The sequence below is a fragment of the Brienomyrus brachyistius genome, chromosome 2, assembly GCF_023856365.1.
Source record: "Brienomyrus brachyistius isolate T26 chromosome 2, BBRACH_0.4, whole genome shotgun sequence".
NCBI lineage: Eukaryota > Metazoa > Chordata > Actinopteri > Osteoglossiformes > Mormyridae > Brienomyrus > Brienomyrus brachyistius.
Genome location: NC_064534.1, coordinates 49655826 through 49682695, shown reverse-complemented (window position 1 = coordinate 49682695; position 26870 = coordinate 49655826). Strand labels below are relative to the sequence as shown.

The following is a 26870-nucleotide window of genomic DNA, read 5'->3' as shown; positions in this document are numbered from 1 at the left end:
TCGCTTCGTAGCACACGGAATTTCAACCGGTAGGACAACAACAGACCGGATTATTTATTTATTTATTTATGTGTGTGTGTGTGTGTGTGTGTGTGTGTATGTATGTGTGTATGTATGTATGTATGAATGTACGATGCAAGCTGAAACATTAACTAAAACATTAAATGCTGGAGCTGATATCCATCCATCCATCCATTTTCCAAACCGCTTATCCTATTGGGTCGCAGGGGGTCCGGAGCCTATCCCGGTAGCAATGGGCACGAGGCAGGGAACAACCCAGGATGGGGGGCCAGCCCATCGCAGGGCACACTCACACACCATTCACTCACACATGCACACCTATGGGCAATTTAGCGACTCCAATTAGCCTCAGCATGTTTTTGGACTGTGGGGGGAAACCGGAGTACCCGGAGGAAACCCCACGACGACATGGGGAGAACATGCAAACTCCACACACATGTGACCCAGGCGGAGACTCGAACCCGGGTCCCAGAGGTGTGAGGCAACAGTGCTAACCACTGCACCACCATGCCGCCCCTGGAGCTGATATCATTCTCCCTTATTGAAAACAGAAATTGAGGTGGTTGGAAAGGTTAAGGAAGATGAAATATGTTGTCTCTGCTCTTCAGACCACTCAATGGAATATGAACACACTAGTTCTGTCAACATCTGCAGAGTAAGTCACTAAGATATATTTGAATGTCAAACAGCCAAGAGATTGCATACATACTGTATGATCATTGGTGGTGTCTGCATTGCTGCTTATATAACTAATACTGATTTCTCTAATTCCACATAAACTGAAGCTTGATTTTACAACATTTATGAACATTAATTTGAAATGGTTTGTACTATAACTTTTCCAAAAACTATTTCACTACATGAAATGTAAATTTCACAGTGACAACATATTTTTATGCTAATGCAATTTGTGATACTTATACTCTGCAAAAAATGCCCGAAAGCATTCACAGAATGTTTGGTTTGTGGTGAAGATTACACATACTATAGTTTCCTGGTTCCTGACATGAAGTATTGGAAAATGTGCCTGACAAGTAAAACAGATGCAAAAAAAACTGTATTAATAAAATGTAAGAGGAACTTAAGTTGTATCCAAAATATCTACTGCACCCTATTTAGCCCAAGTCAATAAATTCCATCCACCCAACTCACCACTTATATTGATCAAGGTCGCAAGGGGGCCTGGAACCTATCCCAGTCAGCTTTGGGCACAAGGCTTGGCTATACCCTGAATTGGATATCAGTCCAGGCAATAAATTATTCATATTAATTTAATGTTGGTGACCGCACACATTTATTTGAAAGCAGAGCAATTTAAGGAAGCAAATTAGGCATCTTTCTTGAGAGATAGGCTTGACATAGGATGGGGGAAGTACTAAAGACTGCAGATTTAACACAAAAAACAGCTGTCTAAGCTCCAGCATGAGGGAAGTACAAAGGGAAGCACATCACCTCTCAGGACTAGTGAAAGGCATCATTGTGCAGATCCAGGAATGAGATCTAGGCGTGAGTCCTGGGGTCGAGGAACTAAACAGTGGTCTCTATTGGTTATAACAGGCTCACATGACTGAATGAGTCTGTCATCTGACATCAGTCTGAGATTTACATTTAAACATGTAATCCAGTAGACACAAAGGGAAAGACCACACACAATGATTAACCACAGTATTAAATTCAACTCAACGGGACAGTGAGAAAATCAATAATTAAATCAAAATACTAACCCAAATGAAAAGATGAATATTAAGGAAAAGAATTTTATTAAAACTCCCACCCCTATGTTATGACTGCTTTGTGCATCATTCCAATGTCCTGCTTTCTGAACAAGATTTGCCCCATTTCACCAGGAACAAGACTTTGCAAAAGCAAAAAAATAAGTTGTCTCATAAGAAAAAAGAAATAACTAATCAAATAATAAAATAACTAATAACAAACTAATCCCTAATAACTAATCAAATAACTAATGACAAATCATGAATCAAATAAATGACATTACAAAGGAAATTAAATGTTTGTACTTCATCCAGAAACCAATGCGTTAATAAAGTAAAGGCTAACAAACAAACAATATTGTGTTTTGATTCTCCAGGGTATGACATTAAACTACATCTGGCCTTGCAAGTGGTCCTCAAATTTGCATGAAAAAATTTGGGGGTTGGTGGCAGGATTGGCACTCCAGCTATCATAGAAACGTCACTCTGCTTCTACAAAGCACAAGGGTCTTTTTCTGCTCTCCACGGGAGTAGCTCTGCTGCAGCCACCCACAGGAAGGCTGCATGCATGATAAAGGGGAAGGAAGAAAGCCCTTTGGAGCCTCAGCCCCAGAAGAAATGAAACTGCCGCAGAGTCATTGAGGTTAGTCTTGTTGTAGATAGATGGTGCTGAGGTGGGGGTGTTAATTTCAGGTGGCTCATCCATGATGACCATCTTCCTCTGCTGTTGGAGGAGCTTCAAAAACTCCACATTTCAGTGGCAACACTCTCTAAGGTACACAGATTTGGAAGTGGTCAAATTTCAGTAGGCGGGTACACCTATTATTGGTCTGCTTGCTCTGATGGCTGTCATACTCATGAAGTAGGTGTTGGTGTGGCAGATTGGCTCCTCCTGATGGTGTCAGTGTAACAGCACTCTCTGGGTGTCTTGTCTGTTGTTTCAGTGTATACTCCAACTGTGGTGAGTAATGTCTCAATGAGGGAGACATTTTATTTGCAACTTTTCTTGGTGGTTGATGGGTGCCTACAAGGTGACCCTCCTCTGGTCACGGGACCACTGAAATGACAGGGCTGGCTCTGAGGATTGTTTCGGTCCCCACACATCTGTCGATCGTGGTGAAAGTGGATCCATGTTACTTGACTTTGCAAAATGCCGGGGGCTGCGGGTCACTGGATCCTGAACCCCATTGTTGGACTTAGTACTGCAATTCTGGTGGTGCGGTGCAAGAGATGAATCACATCCATATGGACAGACCCTGGAGGCTCCTACAGAACTGCAGGGCCTATAGAAGTGCCCGGTTGAGGGTAGGGAAGGTCACAGGTAACTCTGTTGTCCAGGTAAATATCTCTAGGCCGGTGGTAAGGCTGTCCTCCTGGCACAGCAAACAATCTTTGTTTCCAGTCAACTGACTTGGTAGATGGGACTTGTTGTCCCTGTTTGGAAAGGGAAGGGTGATCGCCTGGATTGCAGCAACTCCACGGGAATAACACAGCTCTAAATGCCAGGTATGGTCCTTGCTAGGGTCATCCTCAGTAGGATCCATGATCATTTGCTCGCCTACCAGTGACCAGAACAGTCTGGTTTTAAGCCTAAGAAGTCTAGCATTGACAGCATTCCGGCACTGAGGATTCTCATCGAGCGGAAACGCAAACATTGGGCAAATTTCTTTGCAGTTGTTGTCAATCTTTGTAAAACGTTCGACTCAGTTGATCGAGTTGCCCTTTGGGACATGCTGAGACTTCACAAGATTGCCCCAAAGTTGTTAGACATCATGACCGGCCTCTACACCAGTACTGTGAGTGCTGTGCAGAGTGGAAGCAGAACCTCTGTCTTCTTTCCTGTTGATTCTGGAATTTGTCAGGGGTGTGTTCTTGTTCCAATTTGTTCAATGCTTGCATGGACTGGGTGTTGGGCAGAGTCGTGGGATCCAGCGGCTGTGGGGTATCTGTTAGTGAAGAAAGATTCACCGATCTTGTGCTCTTGAGAGACTGAGTGGGGAATCTGAGTGTCTGGGTTTGCATGTGTCCTGTATCAAAAACAAGATTCAGGTCTTTAATGAGGTGTTGGGCACAGCTATCAACAGTGTATCTGTCTGTGAAGAGAATGCTGACCGTGTTGAGAGGTTCACTTATCTCGGCAGCAACATTGATGTCTCTGGTGAAACTTTCTATGAAGTCAGTAGACGGATTGGGAGAGCATGGGGGGTCAAGAGGTCACTGGGAAGGGGTGTGAACCATTCCTGATATCTTCGTAAGAGGATCCAAGGTCCAAGTCTTTAGAGTCCTGGTGCTCCTTGTTTTGCCATGTGGCTACGAGACATGGATGCTATCCAGTGACCTGAGACAAAAACTGGACTCCTTCAGTATTGTGTCTCTTCGAAGAATCCTTGGGTACTGCTAGGTGGTTGCTCAGGGAATCCCAAATGAGGCACATTACTTGCATTGTGAGGGAGTGTCAGTTACGGCACTATGGCCATGTGGTGCGATTCCCTGAGGGTGATCTGGCTCGCAAGCTTCTCATCGCTGAGGATCCCAGTGGTTGGACAGGCCAAAGGGATGCCCATGTAACACCTGGCTCTGGCAGATAAGGGGCCATTTCTGGAGGGTGGGACTGGACTGCGTGCCGACCAGGGGGGTTGCCAACCTCCTGAGGTGTTTTCTCATTTGGTGGGTGTCTGCTGCCTGACTTGACCTGACCTGACTGTACTGCAAAAGAAACAAACCTAAAAGAATTAATACCTACAGAAATGAAAATGAACTGGGTAAAGAATGTGTAGGTATTACTTTGATGGGTGTGTGGCTGGCAGGGCAGCCATCACAGTCCCTGGAGAATTTGGGGTCATGTACCTTCCTCAAAGACCCAATTGTGAAATCAAGGTGCCAACTATGGTTTGAACCAGTAATCTTTCTGATTACACGGAGCAAAGTACCATCCCTAAGATATTACTATCCACCCTCCCCCATCTTACAATATTCATTTTACACTTAAATACTGAGACTAAAGGGAAACATTCTTTATAATTACTCCAGGCTTCACAGCCAGGAGTTTTTTCTTTATTGTGGAGCTTACAAGAAGGTCTGCATCCTATTGGCTTATACATATTAATCAGCTCAGCTGGATAAGCAGGGCTCTGACCTTTCAATATCTTACAAATAAGCAAAAGAATCTTTTAGCTCAGTCTAAGGTGAGTGGGATGCCAGGGAAGAGACATCAGGACATCTGTCATGTAGTCATATTTATTATTTACTTTAGAATAACAATAATTCTCATATTTATACCTGGGCATTCATTGTAAGCTCTGCCTAGCTGCATTAATGTTTTATTGTGATTTGTTTTATTTTTTTAAATGGTTTACTACTGAAAGTGTGATGTGGAGCCTCTTACAAATAGCAACCTCAGTCACATTAAAACGGTATTCCTTCATTTGGTTAATTTTTCAGATTACATACAGACTTTCTTTTATACCCCAAAAACAAAGGAGAAACCTCAACCAAGAAGTCTACGTGAACCTAAAAATTAAAATTGTCTTCCTTACTTATATGCCATTATTACATTACAGTGACAACTGCAGTTAACAGTTTAAAATGCACAATAAATGAAATCTCTGCAAAACTGAACTGGACGGATGGAATCATTTAAAACGCAGATGGATTTCTCTCATATATTTACAGTTGTGTCCAAAGTACTGGCACCCATGCAATTCCTTCAAATAATTTACCATGGACAATCTCAGGGCTATGAAGCCAACTCCGGAGAGTCAGTCTCTGTTTCCACTGTCTGTGAGGTTATGGAGGAACAGAACCATAGCCAAGTTCCTTGCAAATTACTGCAAGAACAAACATGATCAAAGAATAATTGTCTACATGGTAGAAAAAAGACTTCAATGAACTACCATGGAGATTCAAGTTGACCTTCAGACATAAGTTACAATAGTTTTAACCTACACTACCCATCTCCAACTGTGGACTGTCTGGCAGGAAGCTGGGAGGGAGCAAAAACATGGATCGCTTGGCGATCCCCAAGGACCGGGTTGGGAAACACTGTGGTAAGAGACTGAGGAGGACCACACTTCTGGGTGAGAGGCATAGGAAAGCCTGTCTGCATTTCACCAAAACACACCTGACCTTGGAAAACACCCTCTGGGCGAATGTTCTTTGGATGTATGAGACCAAATTTAAGCCTCCGGTGAAGCACACCACCTCTGTGTATATAGAAATATAAAATTAAGTAGAGCAGTTTGCACAGTAAAGATTAGCTAAACTTCCAGGATAGAGAAGCAGGAAACTCATTGGCTGCTATAGAAATGCCTGATTTTAGTTATCCCAAACATTTACTGTGACACCAAATATTAGGTCCAGCATGTCAATAATTGTATTAATAATTTTTTTTTTGTTGTTTTTTAGTTTAAAAGGATACATTAACTACTTTATCAGATTCAGTATTGATGGAGAAATGGTCACATTTTGCCCGTCCTGCCTGCCACACACATTCCTGCCTGCCACACACATAACTGCCTGCCACACACATTTCTGCCTGCCACACACATAACTGCCTGCCACACACATTACTGCCTGCCACACACATTACTGCCTGCCACACACATTCCTGCCTGCCACACACATTCCTGCCTGCCACACACATAACTGCCTGCCACGCACATTCCTGCCTACCTCGCCTCTCCTTTCTGCCACTGTGTTAATCATCCCCAACTGTCTCCTATTTGCCTCTCATCTTCATTTGTGCTTCCCAGTCCTGTCTTTACTGTAATAGTCATTAGTATTACTATCCAATGTTGCTCCTATCCTGTCTTTTCCCGCTTCCCCAGTTTTAATCTACAGTGACCCTGTTTCTTTTCAGTTTGGCTCTCCTTAGTGTAATAAAACTCTTTTTATTTACCCGCTGCCTCTGTTCCCACTTCCTCTGTTCCGCATGTAATGACAGAAATGCAGGATTCTATTCATCCATCTTCTAAGCACTTATCCTGGTCAGGTTTGCATGGGAAATATGAAATTGTGGAGTCCAAATACTTAGATCAATTTCAACTTGTTTTCAGAGAAAATTGTGAGCTATTTGCAAAAAGTGCAATATTTTCGGCCACAGTTTTCTTTTTACTTGACTTTTTCCCTTTTTGACAAAGATTAGTATTATTGGCAAATCAGGCTTTCAATCTGTATCTAAAATGTTTATTTGTTGGAGTTTATTTACTGAACCGGGAGCATTCATTTCATAATACCATAATATGGTCTAACTGGAGAGCCTTTTAATTACAGATGAATTTCCATTATATTTCAATTCTGACCACTGAATACATGTTTTGTTTTGTCAAATTGTACAATTTCTTTTGCCGACAACAGATATCTTACCAACTTTCATGCGTCTCCGATAAAGCCAGTACAATCCTGACTCAGATTTCTGGAATTTTATCCCTCTGGTCTGGCATGACAAAGTGGTGACTGTCTGTGAGTGTCAGGAAAACAGAATGCGAGAGAGAGATAGAGAGGAAGAGAGCATGTCTTTCAACCTCAGGGAGCATGTACACCAGAGCCCTTAGATCATAATATGCGTAACACGATCTGCCTTATGTAATCTAGCTAAACACTCAGTGTGTTGGTTGGCTTCCACAGGGTCATTACCAGTAAACAGAACACAACTGAACCAAACTAAGCACCATTTAGGTCTACATGACACCTATTTTCAAAAGATTAATGTATTTGTGTAATGTGATAATGTATTCGCAATCTGGTGGGCATAATTTATATAATATAAATTAATAATTTATATAATATACTGTTCATGTGGTTATGTGGCATATACCTATACAGCATGGAATTCACATATATAGTGTTTATATATATATATATATATATAGTTTTCAGAACACAGTGCCTAAATCTGCTTTACCAGGTCTTGCTGTCCTTTGCTTCAGTTTCAGCTCATGCACGTTTTATTTTCGCATGGCTGTGCACTGTTGAGAAAACATTCGCTTTATTAATATTAATATGAATGTATAATAGAAAAATCTGTTAATCACAGTCGCTTGTAAATTAATTTCTGCATGATGCATTACGTGGTGCGTCTGTTCGCATAGGTCATGTATGAAACCAGCCTCAGGGTAAATAAGGATAGGCGGGATTCATCGCAATTAAACGCTGTGACGGCTGTGACCCCTCCGCGGTCGGGATCGCCGCTGACTGCCGTCGCCAGAGACACGACACGGGAAGCAGAACTGCTAACGCCGCCCCTCTGCCGCCCCGATCTCCATTGACAATCGCAGCCAGTCGCTGTCTGCAAGCCCGTGGTGCTGAAAACGTCGCTCTCTTTGGCAACAATGTAACGGCAATGAGACAAAGCCCCGGAAAAAGCCGCACAAACAACCACACAGTGCCACAATGGACGATGATCTGTTCCAGCTGAGACAGCTTCCGTAAGTCCTCAAAAGCGCCCATTGCATGCAACCGTAATTTCTCATTATTTTAATCGGGCCCCCCTTTCACCAAACGCACTGCTTGCTTTCCTGTTCCCTGTGTTCATGCTATCTATATACGCCTCCTTTGTTTTGCCTGATTGTTCATGCTAGGAGTAACATTTCTGAAATGCCTTTAATATACGACCAAAAAGAGTGTTGTTTGAAATGAAAATATTATGGGATCATTTAAACCGATTCCTTGAGAGGGCGTCTAGTAATGTGTTATCGTTTACCCATTGTTTTGGGTGTATTTATCCATCAAGTTTAAAAGGTTAATTTGCGTTTTGGACATTTTTGTTGCATCTTTCGTACAATTGCAAGATCTGCATATACGGAAAAATCATTCAAACTCCGTTACTTGTTTAGTTATCCTGTAAATGCTGCAGAAGCTTCTGCTCTTACTTTCATCGATTTCACTTTTGTTGATTATATCATCTAGCAGTCAGTTTCACCCACGCAGGCTCATTCATGTTGTACTTGTACCTGCCGTAGCAGCTGAAACCCAAATGCCGGAAACCTATAGACTCCTTAGTGTTCTTCACTTCACCACAGATGACTCATGCGTACAGGTTCGTCTGCTCTCTTCGTGGGCTCTTCAAGTGCACCAGATAACGGGCTGTGGACAGATGGATCATTATGATACTTTCTGATTTTTGCTGCAAAGTAAAACGAATAATCCATTTGAATTCCCATGTAAACAACTAAACAATCGATGGGTGATTCTATGGGATTTACTAAATAATACAAGCATAAAATAAAGTTGTAAAATAAAGGAAATGCTTACAAAAGTATATTGACTTTATTCCGTATATGAGCCTTATTAAAAACGACATAGTAGTCTCAACAAAAATATTTCCTGACCCCAGTGGTGACAATGAAAATGACCTCCAGTTTTCCCGTTACGGTTCTGTTTACATTCTGCGATCTTTAATGGAAAGACTTGCTTTTTCTTTCAGAAAGTGAGACGATACAGAGATAGGGGTGCGCATAATCATTTAGATAAAGAAAATTGTCATTGTGTTTCCTCCGGGTGCTCCGGTTTCCCCCCACAGTCCAAAAACATGCTGAGGCTAATTGGAGTTGCTAAATTGCCCATAGGTGTGCATGTGTGAGTGGATGGTGTGTGAGTGTGCCCTGCGATGGGCTGGCCCCCCATCCTGGGTTGTTCCCTGCCTCGTGCCCATTGCTTCCGGGATAGGCTCCGGACCCCCCGCGACTCAGTAGGATAAGCGGTTTGGACAGTGGATGGATGGATGAAAATTGTCATTGTGTGCATAAATGTTAGGATTTGACTTAATGATCACGACTAAAATTTTCCGGTAACACGTTACTTGAGGGGCTCAAATAACTTAGTAACTCAGTTACTACTCAAGTACAAATCACGAACAAATATAGTAACTGCATGAAAAAAACATGAACCGTTATGATTGATTAATGATGAACGAACACTTTTTTCATTAATTAGTACATCGACAGTGTACTGCTACATTATTTGTGCCCCCTCAAGTCCATGTTACTAATTCTTCTATAGTGAATTCGCTATATTAAGCTCAAAGCACCTTTAACAGAGCATGGTAAACTGCCTGTATGAAATGTTAGTAGAAGTAGAAAAATGAAAATAATTTGCTTGGAGCATCATATAAGGGATCAAACATACAAGTTAAGTTCTTTTGGGAGGAAATTTACCCACTTTCACTTCTGCATGAAAGGGTGGCACCACTTTCTGCGGAGTCCCCAAAGGCGTATGTACCTTGGCAGTTCTTTAACAGGAAATGTTGTCCCTCCTATAGTGCAATTGCTTGGCAGTCAGCCTGGCCACCGTATGACAAGAAAACCAAATAAGAGTCACAGGGAAAACTGTGAAGGTGCCCTGGACCTAAAGGATGCAGCACATTTTCTCATCACCATGTCTGAGAGTCATTTTCTGGCCAATCTGGCTCTGCCTGGACTCATTTCACGAGAAAATGGCAGTTCAGAAATTGCTTTCTGGATTCCTTATTCCTCATTCTTTAGGATAAAACCTTTACATATATTTTAACAAACACCGCTGTCGCCTGCTAAATAATTTCAGAGTACTTATAGTCCATCTCAGAGTTAAGTACGATATTTCACAAAGGAGATGTGTATTCTCATCATGGCTGCAGTTTATGTTAAATCTGGGATTTATTTCTACCAATACAGCTGCCTCGGGATAAGTGCCCCAAATATTTGCTTCATGAAATGCTTTACCAAAGTAAGCTTCGGTTATTTACAGGATTTCTTTGTTAGATTGCAGCTGTGTTTAGCTATCGACTGAACACCCCCCGAATTTAACACTCTGAATGTAGTAATTAAGACGTCATTTGGACGTACATTATCAGGGAGGTGAGGCACATTACACACCCACAGCCTTGTTGTCCTCGCTCGCTTTTCAGACATGCTCTCATCTCTGGTGAGACCAGCGCCGGTCTGTGAGCCTCTGAGAGGAGTGACTGTGAATACAAAGTCATTGTTTGATCTTAACCATACTGAAATTGCAAAGGAAGATTACATACAAGGGGTGGCGCGGTGTTGCAGTATTTAGCAATGTTGCTTCACACTTCTGGGTTCCGTGTGTGTGGAGTTTGCATGTTCTCCCCGTGTGGTTCTGGGGTTTCTCCGGGTTTCTCCAGTTTCCCCTGATAGTCCAAAGACCCGTTGAGGCTAATTAGAGTTACCAAATTGCCCATAGGTGTGCATGTGTGAGGGAATGGGGTGTGAGTGAGCAGTGTGATGTGTTGGTGCTCCCGTCCTGGGTTGTCCCCTGCCTTTTAGCCCTCTGGGATAGGTTCCAGACCCTCCGTGACCCTGAATAAGACAATCACTTACAGAAAATGGATGGATTACATACAAGGTTGGGTTCCCCTAAACGCCTTTTCTACTAAAGTTATTTATGTTTTCTTTATAAAAATAAGATATGACTGTCAAGATGTTTAGCTCTGGTTTAATGGTTATCCAAGAACCCTGGTAGCTCCTAAAGGAATTTATTGTGCGATCAATGAATCTAGAAATGTGTGATTTCCCCCCCATTCTTAATTTGTCATGAATACTAGTAATAATTGTATGTTGGGCTGGCAGGTAGCTTAGGAAAGGGATTTGTGGTAATTATATTACTTTGCATTGAAGAAGGTTTACTCTTCCCTTTTAAATCTTTTTTTGAGGTGCCATAGATAATATTAACATAATCTCAAGTGGAACTCTCAACTTTACTACATAAAGTTATCTGATATTTAACATATTTTACTTGCAATGGTGCATGAAGTGGAGACACTGTGCTATGAAACACTCAGTGAATTGTTGTTTCAGGTAAAAACTCGCCAAAACTCCATTTCTGAGAGAGTGAGGAATATGCTTGTGATACGTTACACTGTTTGTGCTTTTTGTCACCTTTTTTGCACTTTGGCTAGAGAGGCTGCCTGTACTGCATGTACAGATGTTGTTTTTCAATATGTTTCCAAACAAAGCACAGAAATCATTCTAATATCTGAATCTGTGCTTGCTAGCTCAGTTAGTCCAGTATCAGAATGACTAGTTACCAATCACAGGAATAGTTGTTCCCCATGACCACACCCACTTCTGTATTATTTCAGTATATAGTTACCCATACTCACAATTAACGCATTTAAACCCGTGTTAACCGTATGCTAATGTAAGGTTTGGTTTTTCCTTTTCTTGATGATCTGTTGTCTTGGTTTCGCCTCCTAGTTTTAAGAATTCTGCTATTTGGATTCGTTAGATTTATTTGGTTTCCAACATGTTTTTTTTCCCTAGTTTTTGGTTCAGTTCTGTGTTTTACTGATCACATGATCTTCGTTAGTCCCTCAGCTCTGTCTCTAGAGATCCACTGTGAGTCCTTCTTAGCTACCTCAGCTACATACCTGGCAGTCAGCTGCCAAAGTTCTGTCAGTCCTGAGAAGCTTGCAAGCCGAAGAGGTAAGGGCCGACAGCAGTAGGCCTGGCCATATGGAGGTGTTCTGTCTGGAGTGTATAAGCTGGGGTGTGCTGGTTGGAGTGTGCAGGCTGGGGTCTGCAGGCTGGGTGTGCAGGTCTGAAAATGTTTGCAACCTTCTGTTGTGCTAGTTAGGAGTCTTATCAGTTATGTTCTGGTAAACTAGCTTTAAAAAATGTGACCCATCTGTTTTGTACACAGACAGAGTGAGGTTCTGTATGCAGAGACAGGGCTGAATTTACTTCTCTGATGCTTGTAAAAAGCTACTTGAGATCCATATTTCTATCCTGTATACTATCTTCCCCAACTGGTTTACGACAGTGGGGCATGAACCTGACATATCACTTAGGCAACAAGAGTTCTCTCTCATAAACCAAACTTAGTTTTCACAACAACCAATCATCACAGGTCAGTTTCCTTGAGGTAAACTGGCTCCTTAAAGATACAAGGTTGGAAAATAAAAGCAAGGCTTGTTTTGTATTCAATTACTACATTTTCCTCTTCACTGAAATGTCAGCTATTTCTGTGCTATTGAATTTTCAGGCACCATGAAACAACACTGGCTACATTTTTGTACCAGAGGAAGGGCGTGGATATACTTACGCTGAGCAGAAATTACTAGGGTGTTGGCCAATGTTTTCTGGTATCACAAAGCAGTGTTCTACCCAACTCCTTCAAAGAGGACAGTGAGTCACTGTATTTCACTCCCGAAGGTGACTTTGACCTTGACCTTCTTCCAGATCTCCTGTTAAATTCATGGTATGTAACGTCTTCCTGTATGGAAGGAACTACAGTCAAGGCTAAGAGATGTGTTGTTCCTGCCCCTCAGGGTGGTCAAATTCCGTCGCACTGGAGAGAGTGCACGTTCAGAAGATGAGGGGGGCGGCCGGGAGCACGAGGTCCAGTTTGAGGGTGTGCGTACCAACCTGGAGTCCGTAGAGCTGGGAGACACCACTGCCGTACCCCGGGAGTTCGCCAACCCCACTGATGGTAGTTCCCCGCCCTTCAGCAATGGTTCAATCCATTGCATAATATTGTATCTCTAGAGGAACATTGCTGTTGAAATTTTCTGGAAATTTCTGTACCTACTGTATAAAGAACTATTACAGTGCAAATTAGACCTCTGTTAAACAGCCTCTCACTACTATTAGCTAATTAGTCATTTGTAATAAACCTGTTAGCATAAAGTTCAGTTTTGACACCACAAAGCACAGAATGGATCTTGTGAAAGGGAGGGAATGACGGTTCGCTGTCTCTCTCCTCACAGACACCTTCATGGTGGAAGATGCAGTCGAGGCCATTGGTTTTGGGAAGTTCCAGTGGAAACTCTCTATTCTCACTGGGCTGTCATGGGTGAGACAGCATGGCGGGATGGAGATGGGGGCCAATATTCTCACTGTGAATCTGGTGTGGGAATTACACAGTGTACCACAGAGGTTTGGGGGGGGGGGGGCTTCATTAACTGATGGAAGAAAAACCAAAGCTGCCAGTGCTTTTAGCGCATGACGTACACTGCCTTATGCACACGTCCCCCCAGGACTCATTAATTGATTGCACTTGAATCCAATTGAACTAATGAGCAGTTGTTCTGGTGTAACCACCGCCGATCAACAATCATAATTTATAGTTAGTTTTTCCTCTAGCACCAAAACGAATATATGCGGAACGGTACAATATGGCTGAATGCAGCTCAGTCTCCTTTATCGAGTAGAATCAGCGTTCATTATAGTCTCTTTCGTAAAACTTGAAAAGCTTGACATAAAATCAAGGAAACAAAAGAACGAGTGGGAAAAAATAAGACAACAAAGAGAAGAAAACACATTTGGAAGGAAAATTAAACCAAATCAATGGGTTGAACAAATATTAATTATAAGTGTTTTTTACTGCTTGCTCTCGTGCTTGTATTTAGATGGCCGACGCCATGGAGATGATGATCCTCAGCATCCTGGCACCACAGCTGCACTGCGAATGGAGGCTGCCCAGCTGGAAAGTGGCTTTGCTGACTTCGGTATGGCATAGAGAGTGGCAAACACAGTTGCAGTCAATGCTGTTCCTACCTCCGGCCAGCAGGTGGCAACATGTGTTTTTTTTTTTCCTCTGATCCACAGCACATCTAGGCCTTCAGTTCACTCAATAAGTCTTTTGAAGTCATTATGTTAGTTTATCCAGATTGGGCTTTTGTACTGTGGTTAATATGCTGCAAAACTTGTACACACTTTGGCTAAATAGGAGTTTAGGCTGTTAGAGTAATGATTAATGAGGTAGACCTATAGTCCTGAAGCAGTAGCTTTTACTTTTCATACCTTTTATTCCCAGTGATGTATCCTGTAGGTATTTATAGCATTTTATTGGTCAAGGCAGCTGGCTTAGTGCATCATTGTAATTAATACACAAAGGACATGAGCCGAATATCACCAATACTAAGAAGCTCATCTATGAGGCCCAGTGAGGTTCTTCATGTACTGCTGCCTTTAATGTGCAAATTTTGTGACCAGGAAGTGTAAGGCGCTTGTCTCTCTGCCCTTGGCCAGGTTGTGTTCATCGGGATGATGATCAGCTCCTCGCTCTGGGGGAACTTATCGGACAAGTATGGCAGAAAAACAGTGAGTGCAGAGATTCGGTGTGTGGGCAGGTCCGCAAAGGTGTGGTTTTAGGTCAATAAACCTCAGAACCATGAATGAGATTCTGTGTTGTTAGTATTATTTATGCTGTTGCAGCAGCACAAAATCAGTTAAAGGAGGTCAGTGAGCATGCTCACAGTCCCAGGACGGGATCTGTGGACCATGCGGACCCCCTTGGTGTCTGCCTTGGAATTAGGGCTGCACGATATTGGGGGAAAAAATCACATTGCAGTATTTATTCTTTCTGCGATATATATTGCGATATTAGGATTTAAAAAAATCTAATTAGTTCAGTAGCTCTATTGGTATAATTAATCATTCCAGAAAGATTGAGCTGATTTTGTCCAAATATAATGCAATGATTAAGTTATCAGTACTAAACAGAGCATGAGCATTAAACTAAGGAGGCTTATCGCATGTGGGAGTTAACATGACAATGAGTGACAAAATAGGTCAAACAGAACATTTTATTGTCCAGTTAAACCTTTTTTATAGCCATAGTGAACATAACTTAAAGTAAAATACTGTCACCCCCCGATCGTGCTGATCCTCTTGTGTACCATGCCCCCTCATCTACCCCGTGTGGAATCCCCGAGTTACCAGCTGTTTCCAGTCAGGGTCATTGCTGTTGTGTGTTTAAGTCCGCGTTAGAGTATATTTCCCCAGTCCGGTCATTAACATCTTGACGTTGCTGTGTGTTACCTGAGTGTGTGATCCCTTAATAAATCCCTCATTTACCCGACTCCCTTCACCTGCTTCCCTGCTCCGCGTATGGCAAATACAACTTAAAAGTAAATACACATTGCAGTAAATAAAACTTGTGCTAAGCAATTATTATCAACAAAAGACCATTGTTTCTCAAACTTAAATTCTCTTTTTTACATCACCAAAGTAAAAGAAAGAAAATGTTTGTGATTGGTGCTTCGTTCTGTGATCGACATGTTTGTTAGCTGTGCCTGCAAAGCTGCATGTCGGCTCCGTATCCCAAAACCTTTAAATTGAACTAAATCATATTAGACAGACTTTTGTGGATTGTTTAAGAATAGGAACAGTGTGACATTTGTTAGTTTAGCAAAAACACCAAAAGCGTTGTCCACGCCGCTTAATTTAATTTGCGTTACTTGACATTGCACGTCCTGCGATGTGACTATTGCATGTACATACATCGCGATGACGATGCTGAAACAATATATCGTGCAGCCATACTTGGAATGCTTGGTTAATATCTCATGTACTGAAATGCACTTGGTTACCAATTCTTAACAAAACAATAGCAGTATCTGTTTCTTGGCAAATATTACAGTAGCCTCAACCAATATGGAGGGCTGTGAATCGAGGAAAGAGACCCTCCCCTCATGGGTGTGGTCATGGCACATGTACTTGGGTGGGAGGTGGATAGTTCCTCCTAGCATCCATGTTTATGTCCGTCAATGGTGTTTTTGCCTGACAGGGCTTGAAGATGAGCGTGCTGTGGACTATATTCTACGGCCTCCTCAGCGCCTTTGCCCCGGTCTACGGCTGGATCCTCTTCCTCCGGGCCCTTGTGGGTTTCGGCATTGGTGGCGCCCCACAGTCGTAAGTGCATCCCATTGAACCCAGTCTCATCATTTATCACTGTTCATTGTACTTCCAAAGGCCAATCATGTGTCACAACAGTAACTGACGGGATTAATCGACAAATTCTCTAATTATTGGTCACAGGACATCACTCCCTTGAGGTGGTGGGGGGTGTCTCGTTTTTTAGGAATTCGCATAAAGACAAAGTAATTAGCTCTCATTAATCGAAGCATTGTAATTACATTTTAGCTGCAAATCTGTATGTGTGTGTGCTTGTTTGTATAGTCATGGCCAAAAGTTTTGGCAGTGACACAGATTTTGTTTTGCAAACTTTGTTGCTTCAGCATTTTTAGATATTTTTTACGTTTTTCTGTGGCATGCTGAAGAACAATTATAAACAGTTATGTTTCAAAGGCTTTTATTGGCAAATACATCAAAATTTATACAAAGACTCAATATTTATAGCACTGACCCTTCTTCGTAACTTCTGCCATTCGCACTGGCATGCTGGCTGTCAGCTTCTGAGCCAAATTCTGACTGATGGTGGTCGACTTATTAGTCCTCGGAGTTGATCGCAATTTGTAGACTTCTGCTTGTCCACCCGCTTTTTGCGGACTGACCATGGGCTTCTAAATGGGATCAAGATCTGGGGTGTTTCCTGGCCACGGATCCAAAGTTTCAATGATATGATCTCTGAGCCACTTCATTATTTGTTCTGCCTTATGACATGGTGCTCCATCATGCTGGGAAGTACGCAGATGTCAGAGGGAGGCTTCACCAGAGGAAATAAATGTGCACCAGTCTTCTGAAGTACAAACACTGCACAACAGAAGATTGGTGCAAAGTTATTTCCTCTGGTGAAGCCCCCCTGCGAACTGCGTGGTACATCTGGAAAATCGACTGTCCAGAGAAGAAAATGCTACCATGTATCCTGTGCCAACAGTGAAGCCTCCTGAGACTGTCCATGTGTGGGGTTGCTTCTCAGCCAAGGGAGTGTGCTATCTCACAGTCCTGCCCAAAACCACTGCTATGAATAAAGTATGGTTCTGCCTGTGTCATCTTCTACATCTTATGATTTGGACAGTGTGACTTGGCACTTAACCATCTCTCCTATTTCACTCTCTCTGCCGGCCCCTGGAGGTTGGGCTCCCCCTTTGAGTCTGGTCCCTCCCAAGGTTTCTTCCTTCTTGGGAGTTTTTCCTTGCCACTGCCGCCTTTGGCTTACTCACTGGGGAGCTTTGGGTGACGATGCTGTAAAGCGCTTTGAGACGATGTAATGTCGTGATACTGCGCTATACAAAAATAAATTTGTTTGTTTGTATCAAAACGTCCTCCTAGAGCAGCTTCTTCCAACGATCCAGGCACAATTAGGTGATGATCTATGTATTTTTATTGTGTTACTGTTAATTTGCATCTGTTCTAATGCTAAATTATGTTTTTTGTGAGCAAGTATACATTTACTACCTGGATGAATAGCTTTAAAAAAATTTTGACTGCCTTAAACTTTTGCACAGTACTGTATCTTATTAACTAAGAAATGGACAGTCCATTCCAATAAGCAGGCTATAAACTTGTAAAGTGTATGAAAGAACTACCCAACAAGAAATTTTAATAACTCACTCAACTGAGTGCAGTTACTATAATTTTAATTACAGTTAACACTGTAAAAAGACCATCCAGTTTGAAGATGATTTTGTCACCCTGCTTGCTGATCCAAACGCTAATTTTCCCGGTGCCTTGTAAGCGGGAGCAAGAAAAAGTACAGAGCTCAGCAGATTGTGTTGTTTTGGACGGCGGACGCGCCAGCAGGAGGGCCGCGTGACGGCACAGGACTGCATCGCTCTGGCGATGAGCCAGGCTGTGGGCTTCCTGAGGCAGCCGGGATGTCAGGCTGGCGGCCTCCCAATCTGGCACTGATGCATTGTGGGATGTGTGTCGCCCTTTCCTGCAGGGTAACACTGTATGCGGAGTTCCTCCCCATGCGATCCAGAGCAACCTGCATCCTGCTCATCGAGGTATTCCTCAGTCGGGGGAGGGTTGCTACAACCATGATTACATTTTGTTCCTGATCTTTGACCTTTCATTCTGTACCAACGCCTTCCCATCCCAGATTTTCTGGGCACTAGGCACGGTGTTTGAAGTCCTGCTGGCTATCCTGGTGATGCCCACACTCGGCTGGCGCTGGCTGCTTGCCCTGTCTACGGTGCCCCTCATCATCTTCGCCATCCTATGCTTTGTAAGTACCACATGGACTGGGAGCAGATGCCAACTTCTAGCCATGGCTGGTGGCTCATATTGATACATCATTATTAGCTTTTATTTTCCTTCTAATTGCACACATTATTCTAATTGCACACATAGTTATTCATAAGCATACATTAATTTGATGATGCAGTCATAGACTTTCTAATGAGATTCACATTAAATGCCATTTTGATCCCATCCATCCATCCATCCATCCATCCATCCTATCCTAAAAGCTTTTTAAACTATACAAATCTGGAAACAGTAACACCACCTGTTCACTCCATGTTACCGCACAGCTGTGTCTGTCAGTAATTCCTGGTTGTGAAAGCAGCAATCAAATCCGTTTAGATTATGTGTGCATTAAAGGATGAAGGCTGAGTGTCCTATTTAGTCCTAAAAGTGAAAGATGACTTCAGTTCAGGACAAATAACTCAGATGAAGGATCTGGTGCATCACCCATACAGATTAGACAATACAACAGATTGATCAGTTGTGATTCTGGTACAAAAAAATGGATTATCTATAGGGATCTGAACGGGCGATTTCTTAATCTCATCTGCATCTTTTTAATCCAGGTTAATGCTCATAAAATGAAGCTCAATGAAGTTGGGGCATGCTCTTTAACCTAGCCTCTGTGTGTATGTGTGTGTGTCGTTTGTCCCAGTGGCTACCTGAGAGCGCCCGCTATGATGTGCTGACTGGCAGCCAGGAGAAGGCCCTGGCCACGCTCAAGCGCATCGCTGTGGACAACGGTGCCCCCATGCCCCTGGGGAAGCTTGTGGTTGCCAGACAGGTAGAGCACACCACACCTCCACAGGATACTGGCATGCTCCGGAGCCAAGAGGAAGGCCATCTTATGTGGAGGCCGTTATTAGAATCAGAATCAGAATCTTTATTATCATTGTACAAGTACAATGAAATTGGATGCAGTCCCTTTCAGTGCAAAATGATTTTAAATGGCAGATAAAAAATTGAACTAAAAAAGCTAAATGAAATGCACTGTAAAAATAAATAAACAAACAAACAAACAAACAGTCAAACCTCAGATTGCGAGTAACTTGGTTTGTGAGTGTTTTACAAGACGAACAAAAATTTAAAATAAATTTTTACTTGATAAACGAGCGAGGTCTTTCAATACAAGTATTATGTATACGCTTTGTCTGCTGAGCGTCACATGATCACAACTAAGCTGATGGTTCTTCTCTCTCTCTCTTGCTGCGGGATTGTGGATGATCATTTCCCATGCTCGGTCTCAGTCAGTGTGCCTCACTTATATAGTCAAACTTTAATAGAAAAGCCCCACCCGAATAAGGGTGTAGCAGTGCCATCGATGAATTTAATGACAATGCACTGTCCACATTTCTGCAAAATCAAAAAGGAGGCAAAAGCGGCTGCCATTGGATAGGTTCCTTGTTAAAGTCGCACAAAAAGAAAAAGATTCCAGTGAGTCAACAGATAGCAGTGATTCCGTTAGTTATAGTGAAAGTTGTCCTACAAAATAATCCTCCTCTTCTCCTCTCTCTCGTCTCCCTCACATCATCCATGATTCTTGTGCAGGTTCATTTATTTTAGGCATTTTTACTTTATATTTTGTATTAATCATTTTGATATGAATATTTTTGAGTTGTGGAACGAATCATCTGAGTTTCCATTATTTCTAATGGGAAAATTCGCTTTGATATACGAGTGTTTTGGATTACGAGCACGTTTCCAGAACTAATTATGCTTGCAGTCTGAGGGTTTACTGTACATATTTACACTATATTGTCAAAAGCATTGGGACACCCCTCCAAATCATTAAATTCAGGTGTTCCAATCTCTTCCATAGCCACAGTTGTATAAAATCAAGCACCTACACATGCAGACTGCTTCTACAAACATTTACGAAAGAATGGGTTACTCTCAGGAGCTCAGTGAATTCAAGCGTAGTACCGTGATAGGATGCCACCTGTGCAATAAGTCCATTCATAAAAATTTCCTCACTACTAAATATTCCACGATCAAGTTGTTTTATAACAAAGTAGAAGCAATTGGGGACAACAGCAACTAAGCCATGAAGTGGTAGGCAACGCAAAATCACAGAGTGGGAACAACACATGCTGAGGCGCACAGTGTCACCAACTGTATGCAGAATCAATAGCTGCAGACCTACAATCTTTGTGTGGGCTTCAGATTAGCTCAGGAACAGCATGTAGTACTTCATGGAATGGGATTCCATTGCCGACCAGCTGCATGCAAGCCTTACTTCATCAAGTGCAATGCAAAGCGTCGGATGCAGTGGTGTAAAGCACGCCACCACTGGACTCAGTGCAGTGGAGATGTGTTCTCTGGAGTGACGAATCACGCTTCACTGTCTGGCAGTCTGATGGACGAGTCTGGGTTTGCTGGTTGCTAGGAGGATGGTATTTGCCTGACTGCATTGTGCCAAATGTAAAGTTTGTTGGAGGAGGGATTATGGTGTCGGGTTGTTTTTCAGGGGTTGGGCTTGGCCCCTTAGCTCCAGTGAAAGGAACTCTTAATACTGCTGTTTTGTAAGCTATTTTTGACAATTTCATGCTCCCAACTTTGTGAGAACAGTTTGTGGATGGCCTCTTCCTGTTCCAACATGACTGTGCACCGGTGCACAAAGCAAGGTCCATAATGACATGGATGTGCGAGTCTGGTGTGGAAGAATTTGACTGGTCTGCACTGAGGCCTGCACAGAGCCCTGCCCTCAACCCGATAGAACACCTTTGGGAGGAATTAGAGTGGAGACTGTGAGCCAGGCCTTCTCATCCAACATCAGTGCCTCACAAATGCTCTCCTGGAAGAATGGTCAAGAATTCCCATAAACACACTAACCCACACTAACCCTAACCCTAACCCTAAACCTTGTGGACAGCCTTCCCAGAAGAGTTGAAGCTGTTATAGCTGCAAAGGGTGGGCCGACTCCATATTAAAGCCTATGTATTAAGAATGGGATGTCATTAGTTTGTGTGTGTGTAAAGGCAAGTGTCAAAATACTTTTGGCAATATAGTGTATCTACAGTGCACTGCAGTGTACTATATTGTACATCAAGATGAGGTAATGTACATGTGACAGACATTGATTTAAGTGGAGGCGCAATACTGCACATAGTAACCGATTTGCACAGGGAGAGATTGGATGATCATTCATTTCAGTTCGTTATAACAGTGAAGGCCCTGGGATATGTGCTGTTTTTCAGTCTGTTTGTAGGAGCTGTTATTGGTCTATACCGCCTGCCTGAGGGCAGCATTTCAAATAGGTGATGTGCTGAATGTGATGTGTCCTTCAGGATGCTGCTGGCTTTTCTGTAGCAGAGGGGCCTGTAGAGCTCCTCTAGGGACAGGAGGGAACAGCCGATGATTGTCTGAGCTGAGTTAATGACCCTCTGTAGCATAATTTTTGTTCTCCTGCAGTGAAACTGGCAAACCACACAGGAATGCAGTAATTCAACACACTTTCATTGGAACACCAGCGACTTCTCGGCTAACTCGTTCTTTTTGAGGTGCATCGGCTGCGGGAAATATCTGTCTCTCCTGAAGTCCACGATGATTTCTTTAGTTTTGTGGTGTTCACGTTCAGGTTCTTCTTGCTGCACCATGTTAAAGGTCTTGCCACTTCGTCCCTATATGTGGTCTCTTATCCCCCCAGTCATGGGTATAGAGAGTATACAGTAGGGAGCTCAACACACATCCCTGTGGGTAACCGGTGTGGAGGCTGAATGCTGAGGCGAGGTGTGAGCCTACTTTGGCTCTCTGTGAACAGTCAGTTTTTAATCCAGAGGCAAGTGGGGTGTGTGATACCAAGGTTATATAATTTGAATACCAGCCTGTCTGGGATGATTGTGTTGAAGGCAGAGCTCCAATCAATGAAGAGAAGTCTGGCATAGCTCCCCTTCTGCTCCAGATTGGTCAGTTATAAGGGGGCTGTGGGTATGGTGTTCTCTGGCAAACTGTTGTATGCAAACTGGTGCGGGTGGATTGTGGATGGAAGACTTTTGATGATACGGCTTCTGAACAGTTTATAGATATACTTCATAATCACTGGAGTGAGAGCCACTGGATGGAAGTCATTCAAGTTGCTGATAGGGGTTGTTTTTGGGACGGGGATGATGGTTGAAGAATTCAGACAGGGTGGGACAGTAGCCTGGGCTAAGGACAGGTTCACTCCATGTTACAGGGGTCTTCACAAAGATCTTTACTTTGTGAATACCCCTGCCAGCTGGTCTGCGCAGTCCTTCAGCACCTTCCTAGTGATACCATTGGGTCCCACTGCCTTTCTGGGGTTTACTGCCCTCAGCATGCACCTCACTTTGTGCTTCTCCACTGTAAGGATGTGGCTGCTATAGGCAAGTGTATGTAATATAGTCTGGTGACTCCAACTCAAAACGAGCTAAGAAGCAGTTTAGCTCCTCCACCAATGAAACCTCCCCGTCCACAGCTGTGTCTCTGGGTTTATAGTTGGTAATATGTTGTACCTGTTCTTTAATAGGAGGCGCATTCAGCCCATGTTCTGATGGTCTTTATTGTGGGAGGAGCCATTTCCTGTAGACTGATAAAAAGAACAGGGATATATGGTCTGACTGGCCCAGGTGGGGTGATGGTTTTTCCCCTAGTAACACAGTCTACATGCTTATGAATCTGGGCTGTATTACTTTTAAGTCAGCATGGTTAAATTTGGTCCTTACATGTATCACCCACAGATATTTGTACTGCTGGCTTCATATACCTTTGTGCAAGTAGCCCATAGCTGAGTTAGCCTTAGCATTGGGTGGTATGTGCACAGTAGTAATTAAAACAGTAAACTCCCGCGGTAGGTACTGCTGTCTCTGACAGCTTTAGCATGGTATGAACATGGTATGAATGGTATGATGGCAGACTGAAGAGGTCTTGGTATAGAGAAGTAGTGATCATGCTGCTACAGTAAATCCCAATCTCTGTGCAACTGTTGTGTTCTCAGGAGGACCGCGGTAAAATCCAGGACCTCTTCTCTCCACACTTCCGCTGGACCACCATCCTGCTATGGTTTATCTGGTGAGTGAGAGAGTGGTCACCTGACCTGAGCACCCCTGGGAACTGGGTGGAAAGCTGTGCATGTCCTCTGTAGCATACAGACGCAAGCATTAATAATGCAAGGTTTGAAAAAGTCATCATGAAAGCTATATTACTAATAGGTTCTACAGCGAGCTAATTAGTCCACAGTATAGCATGAAAAAATTGTTGCTCTTACTGCTAAGTCATCAGTGAACTGTATGTTGTCTATCTCTCCTAGGTTCTCTAATGCCTTCTCATATTATGGCCTGGTCCTGCTGACCACAGAACTGTTCCAAGCAGGAGATGCTTGTGGAGGTTACTGCTTCTTCCATTACTCTTCTGATTGCCCATTGTTCTATCCATACCTGTTCCTATCCACAAACATAGTTTTCAGCACCCTACTGGGGAAGTTCCACAGGGAAGATGAACGTTCTAGTTGATTAGTGGTTCCGTTCCACTGGTTAAAGTCTAAGAGCCTTTTATCAAAAGTCCAACAACAATTTATTGTAGGCAACACTGAATTTTGTGTGTCTTCTCAGTGTCCAAGGGTACCAAGATGGAGCCCAGATGTAGTCTGGAGTGTAAGTACCTGACGTTCTACGACTACAAGGACCTGCTGTGGACCACCCTGTCAGAATTCCCAGGTGACTGCAGAACAGGGGGCTTTATCATTTTGGTTTTAAGCATTGTACCAGATACATGAGAACATAAAAGACAAAAAAACTTTCATTGAAGGTCATTTTATAGATGGCTGTGCTAATCATCTATTCATTCATTTTCTGGATCCGCTTTCTCAGTTTGTGTGGAGTTATTAGAGGAACCATGAGACCTACAGCAACCACATTCATTCGTGATGTGCAGTTAAGGAAGTTTAGGGAGACATATATGTGGGAGTGAATGTGTTTGTCTGGGTGCCTTGTGAGTGGAAGTGCTCTGGAAGCCCTTGGGGGCTTTGGGGGGTGTTCAGTGGCCTGTCTCTCCCCACAGGATTGCTGGTAACCCTGTGGGCGATCGATCGGCTCGGGAGGAAGAAAACCATGGCTCTCTGCTTCCTGGTGTTCTCCCTGTGCATACTACCCCTGTACGCCTGCGTGGGACGGTGAGTTAATCCTCCACCGAAAGCGCTTCACGTCGTTGAAGCTGGAGTGTCAGTGCTACATCCTAACTGCTTATTTCTCTCCTCAGGATGTCCCTTATGGTCTTGATATTCATCGCCAGAGCGTTCATCGCTGGAGGATTTCAGGCAGCGTATGTTTACACCCCAGAGGTGAAGTCACCACTCACCAAGCACTTCCTCAATTCACTTATACATCTCACCCAAGCTGGGTATATATTAATTATAAACCTTCCCTGTCAGCCAGCCACACATGCCTTTGGTCTGTGTGACAAGAAGCATTCACAGCTTTAGCCGGGATTAGCCAGGACTGGTAAGGAATGAACTCAGCGTCCTTTGCTGTGTTGCCAATGGTTGGATTCCTCGACCTTTCTCCTGTCATCTTTTCTTCCCCCAAAAAACAGTATTCTTATGTGCATGTATAGGACTGACAGTCACCGAATACCTCAAGAAGTGCTTGTTATTAACATGTACTGTGTACACAACCACATTATCCACAATCCCCTTCTATATTCAGGTGTACCCTACTGCTACCAGGGCACTAGGGCTGGGAACCAGCAGTGGAATGGCCAGGGTTGGCGCTCTCATCACGCCATTTGTTGCACAGGTTGTTGCTCATTTATCTCATTCATTTATTGTTGCTAACTCAGTCCCTGTTCACTTCATCAGTTTTATTGTGGGTAAAAGCCCAAATGGGATTTAGAGTTTCACATTAGAGCTCAGCTGCAAATTGTCTGTCTTCCCTGTGTGCTGAGTGCCCCCTCGTGCTCAGTCAATCACTACGGACCCCCTCCCCTCCCCAGGTGATGCTGGAGTCATCGGTGTATCTGACGCTCTCGGTGTACTGCTGCTGCTGCCTGTTATCCGCTGTGGCCTCCTGCGCCCTGCCCATCGAGACCACGGGCCGAGGTCTCCAGGAGTCCAGTCACCGGGAATGGGGTCAGGAGATGATGGGGCGAGCTGCCCACAGCCCTGAGGGCATTCCACGATCCAGCTCCGGATCCCAGGACTGATTTTGGGGGGGGGGGGGAGGGGGGGATTGCCAGAGGCTGGGTAACTCTAAAGATCAGGTGCAGCTGGGTGAGGTTATGTTTGAGGGATGTAACCCTATACCCTACTGGTGTCAGTTTGAGCGTGTACATAGGTACTAGTATGGCAAGGAGTAACATCATCTGCAGTGTGTGAGAGTCTCCCGAGTTTTCTTTTCTTTTCAATCTTTCACCGTTGTTGCTGCCATGATGAGGCCAATCCCAAACATTGCTAATATTTCCTTAGTCTCCAGGTCGGAAAGGGTAGCTGAGTTTGGGAGTGCCTGAACAGAGGAGCTGGAGAGGCTAATGTTTAACGTTAAACCAGCCAAATTCTGAACTGGGGTGGGGGAGGTGTCCCAGAGCTGTCCAAACTGGTGCACATAGCATCAAATGTGCTTCTTTTAGACACCAGTAACTATCAAAACAGGTAAAGTTTAAAAAAAGTGTATATACATAAATATATATTAAAAAAGCGGTCTTCTCTGGCCAATCTGCATCAGCATGATGATGTCATCAGCACCACCAGGGGCCTCCATTTTCTCAGTGTCTGTGCAAAGTGTAGCGTGAGCAGATTTAGTGTAATGCCGGAAAGAGACCTGTCCAGAGGAACTGAAGCTGCTTCGCTGACTGAAAACTGTCTTTTCCCCGCAGACATTACACTTTGAGACTTTCAGGTGTGTTGCTTCAGATAAGGACGACGGCCATAGTCCATGTGAGACACCTTTTTTCAACAGTTATTGGATTTTATTGCCCTATTTTTAATTCCCCGTAATCGTCACCCTCACAGCGTTGTTTTACAGCTCAGCTTCACGTCATAAACCAGAGCCAACTGTGCACTGCCGTCCAACCCGGGGCAGTTAATGTTCTTCACTTGTTTTATTTCTTTGAGCATTTGTTGAGGGAATAAGGACTTAAGCACGCCTCTGTACTTCCTTCATGCCGGCCTTTGCGATTTAGTGCCACACAACTGTCTGCACACTGATTCTTGCCACTACACTGGCTGTATATGTGTAAAATACATCAATAAATTCTGTTTTAAAAAGGAGAGGAAAAAAGGAGGGAATGAACATGTGCTAAGGCCTTGGTAAAAACAGGC

The 26870-nt window shown here is 43.4% G+C and overlaps 1 protein-coding gene across 2 annotated transcripts; it reads left to right on the top strand.

Annotated features, from left to right (window-relative positions):
* The first annotated feature begins 7910 nt into the window (after positions 1-7910).
* svopa (SV2 related protein a) lies at positions 7911-26816 on the top strand. 2 transcript variants are annotated; one of them, XM_048985263.1, is made up of 16 exons: positions 7911-8158; positions 12997-13157; positions 13435-13520; positions 14077-14175; positions 14699-14770; positions 16239-16363; positions 18297-18360; positions 18456-18581; positions 19257-19385; positions 23556-23629; positions 23868-23944; positions 24169-24273; positions 24617-24728; positions 24815-24896; positions 25261-25350; positions 25547-26816. In XM_048985263.1, exons 1-16 carry the CDS (start codon positions 8124-8126, stop codon positions 25754-25756), a joined length of 1647 nt encoding a protein of 548 aa, XP_048841220.1. In that variant the 5' UTR covers positions 7911-8123; the 3' UTR covers positions 25757-26816. The 2 variants fall into 2 exon arrangements, with proteins under 2 accessions (XP_048841220.1, XP_048841229.1); XM_048985272.1 differs by lacking the exon at positions 25547-26816 and having other exon boundaries at positions 7912-8158; positions 24987-25399.
* Positions 26817-26870: the final 54 nt, after the last annotated feature.

Bases quoted from the DNA above. Each gene is read 5' to 3' on its own strand.
- svopa (XM_048985263.1), top strand. From the start codon at position 8,124: ATGGACGATGATCTGTTCCAGCTGAGACAGCTTCC. The intron at 18,361-18,455 runs GTATTCCTCAGT...TTCCCATCCCAG, and splicing joins CCTGCATCCTGCTCATCGAG to ATTTTCTGGGCACTAGGCAC. The intron at 24,729-24,814 runs GTGAGTTAATCC...TTCTCTCCTCAG, and splicing joins CTGTACGCCTGCGTGGGACG to GATGTCCCTTATGGTCTTGA.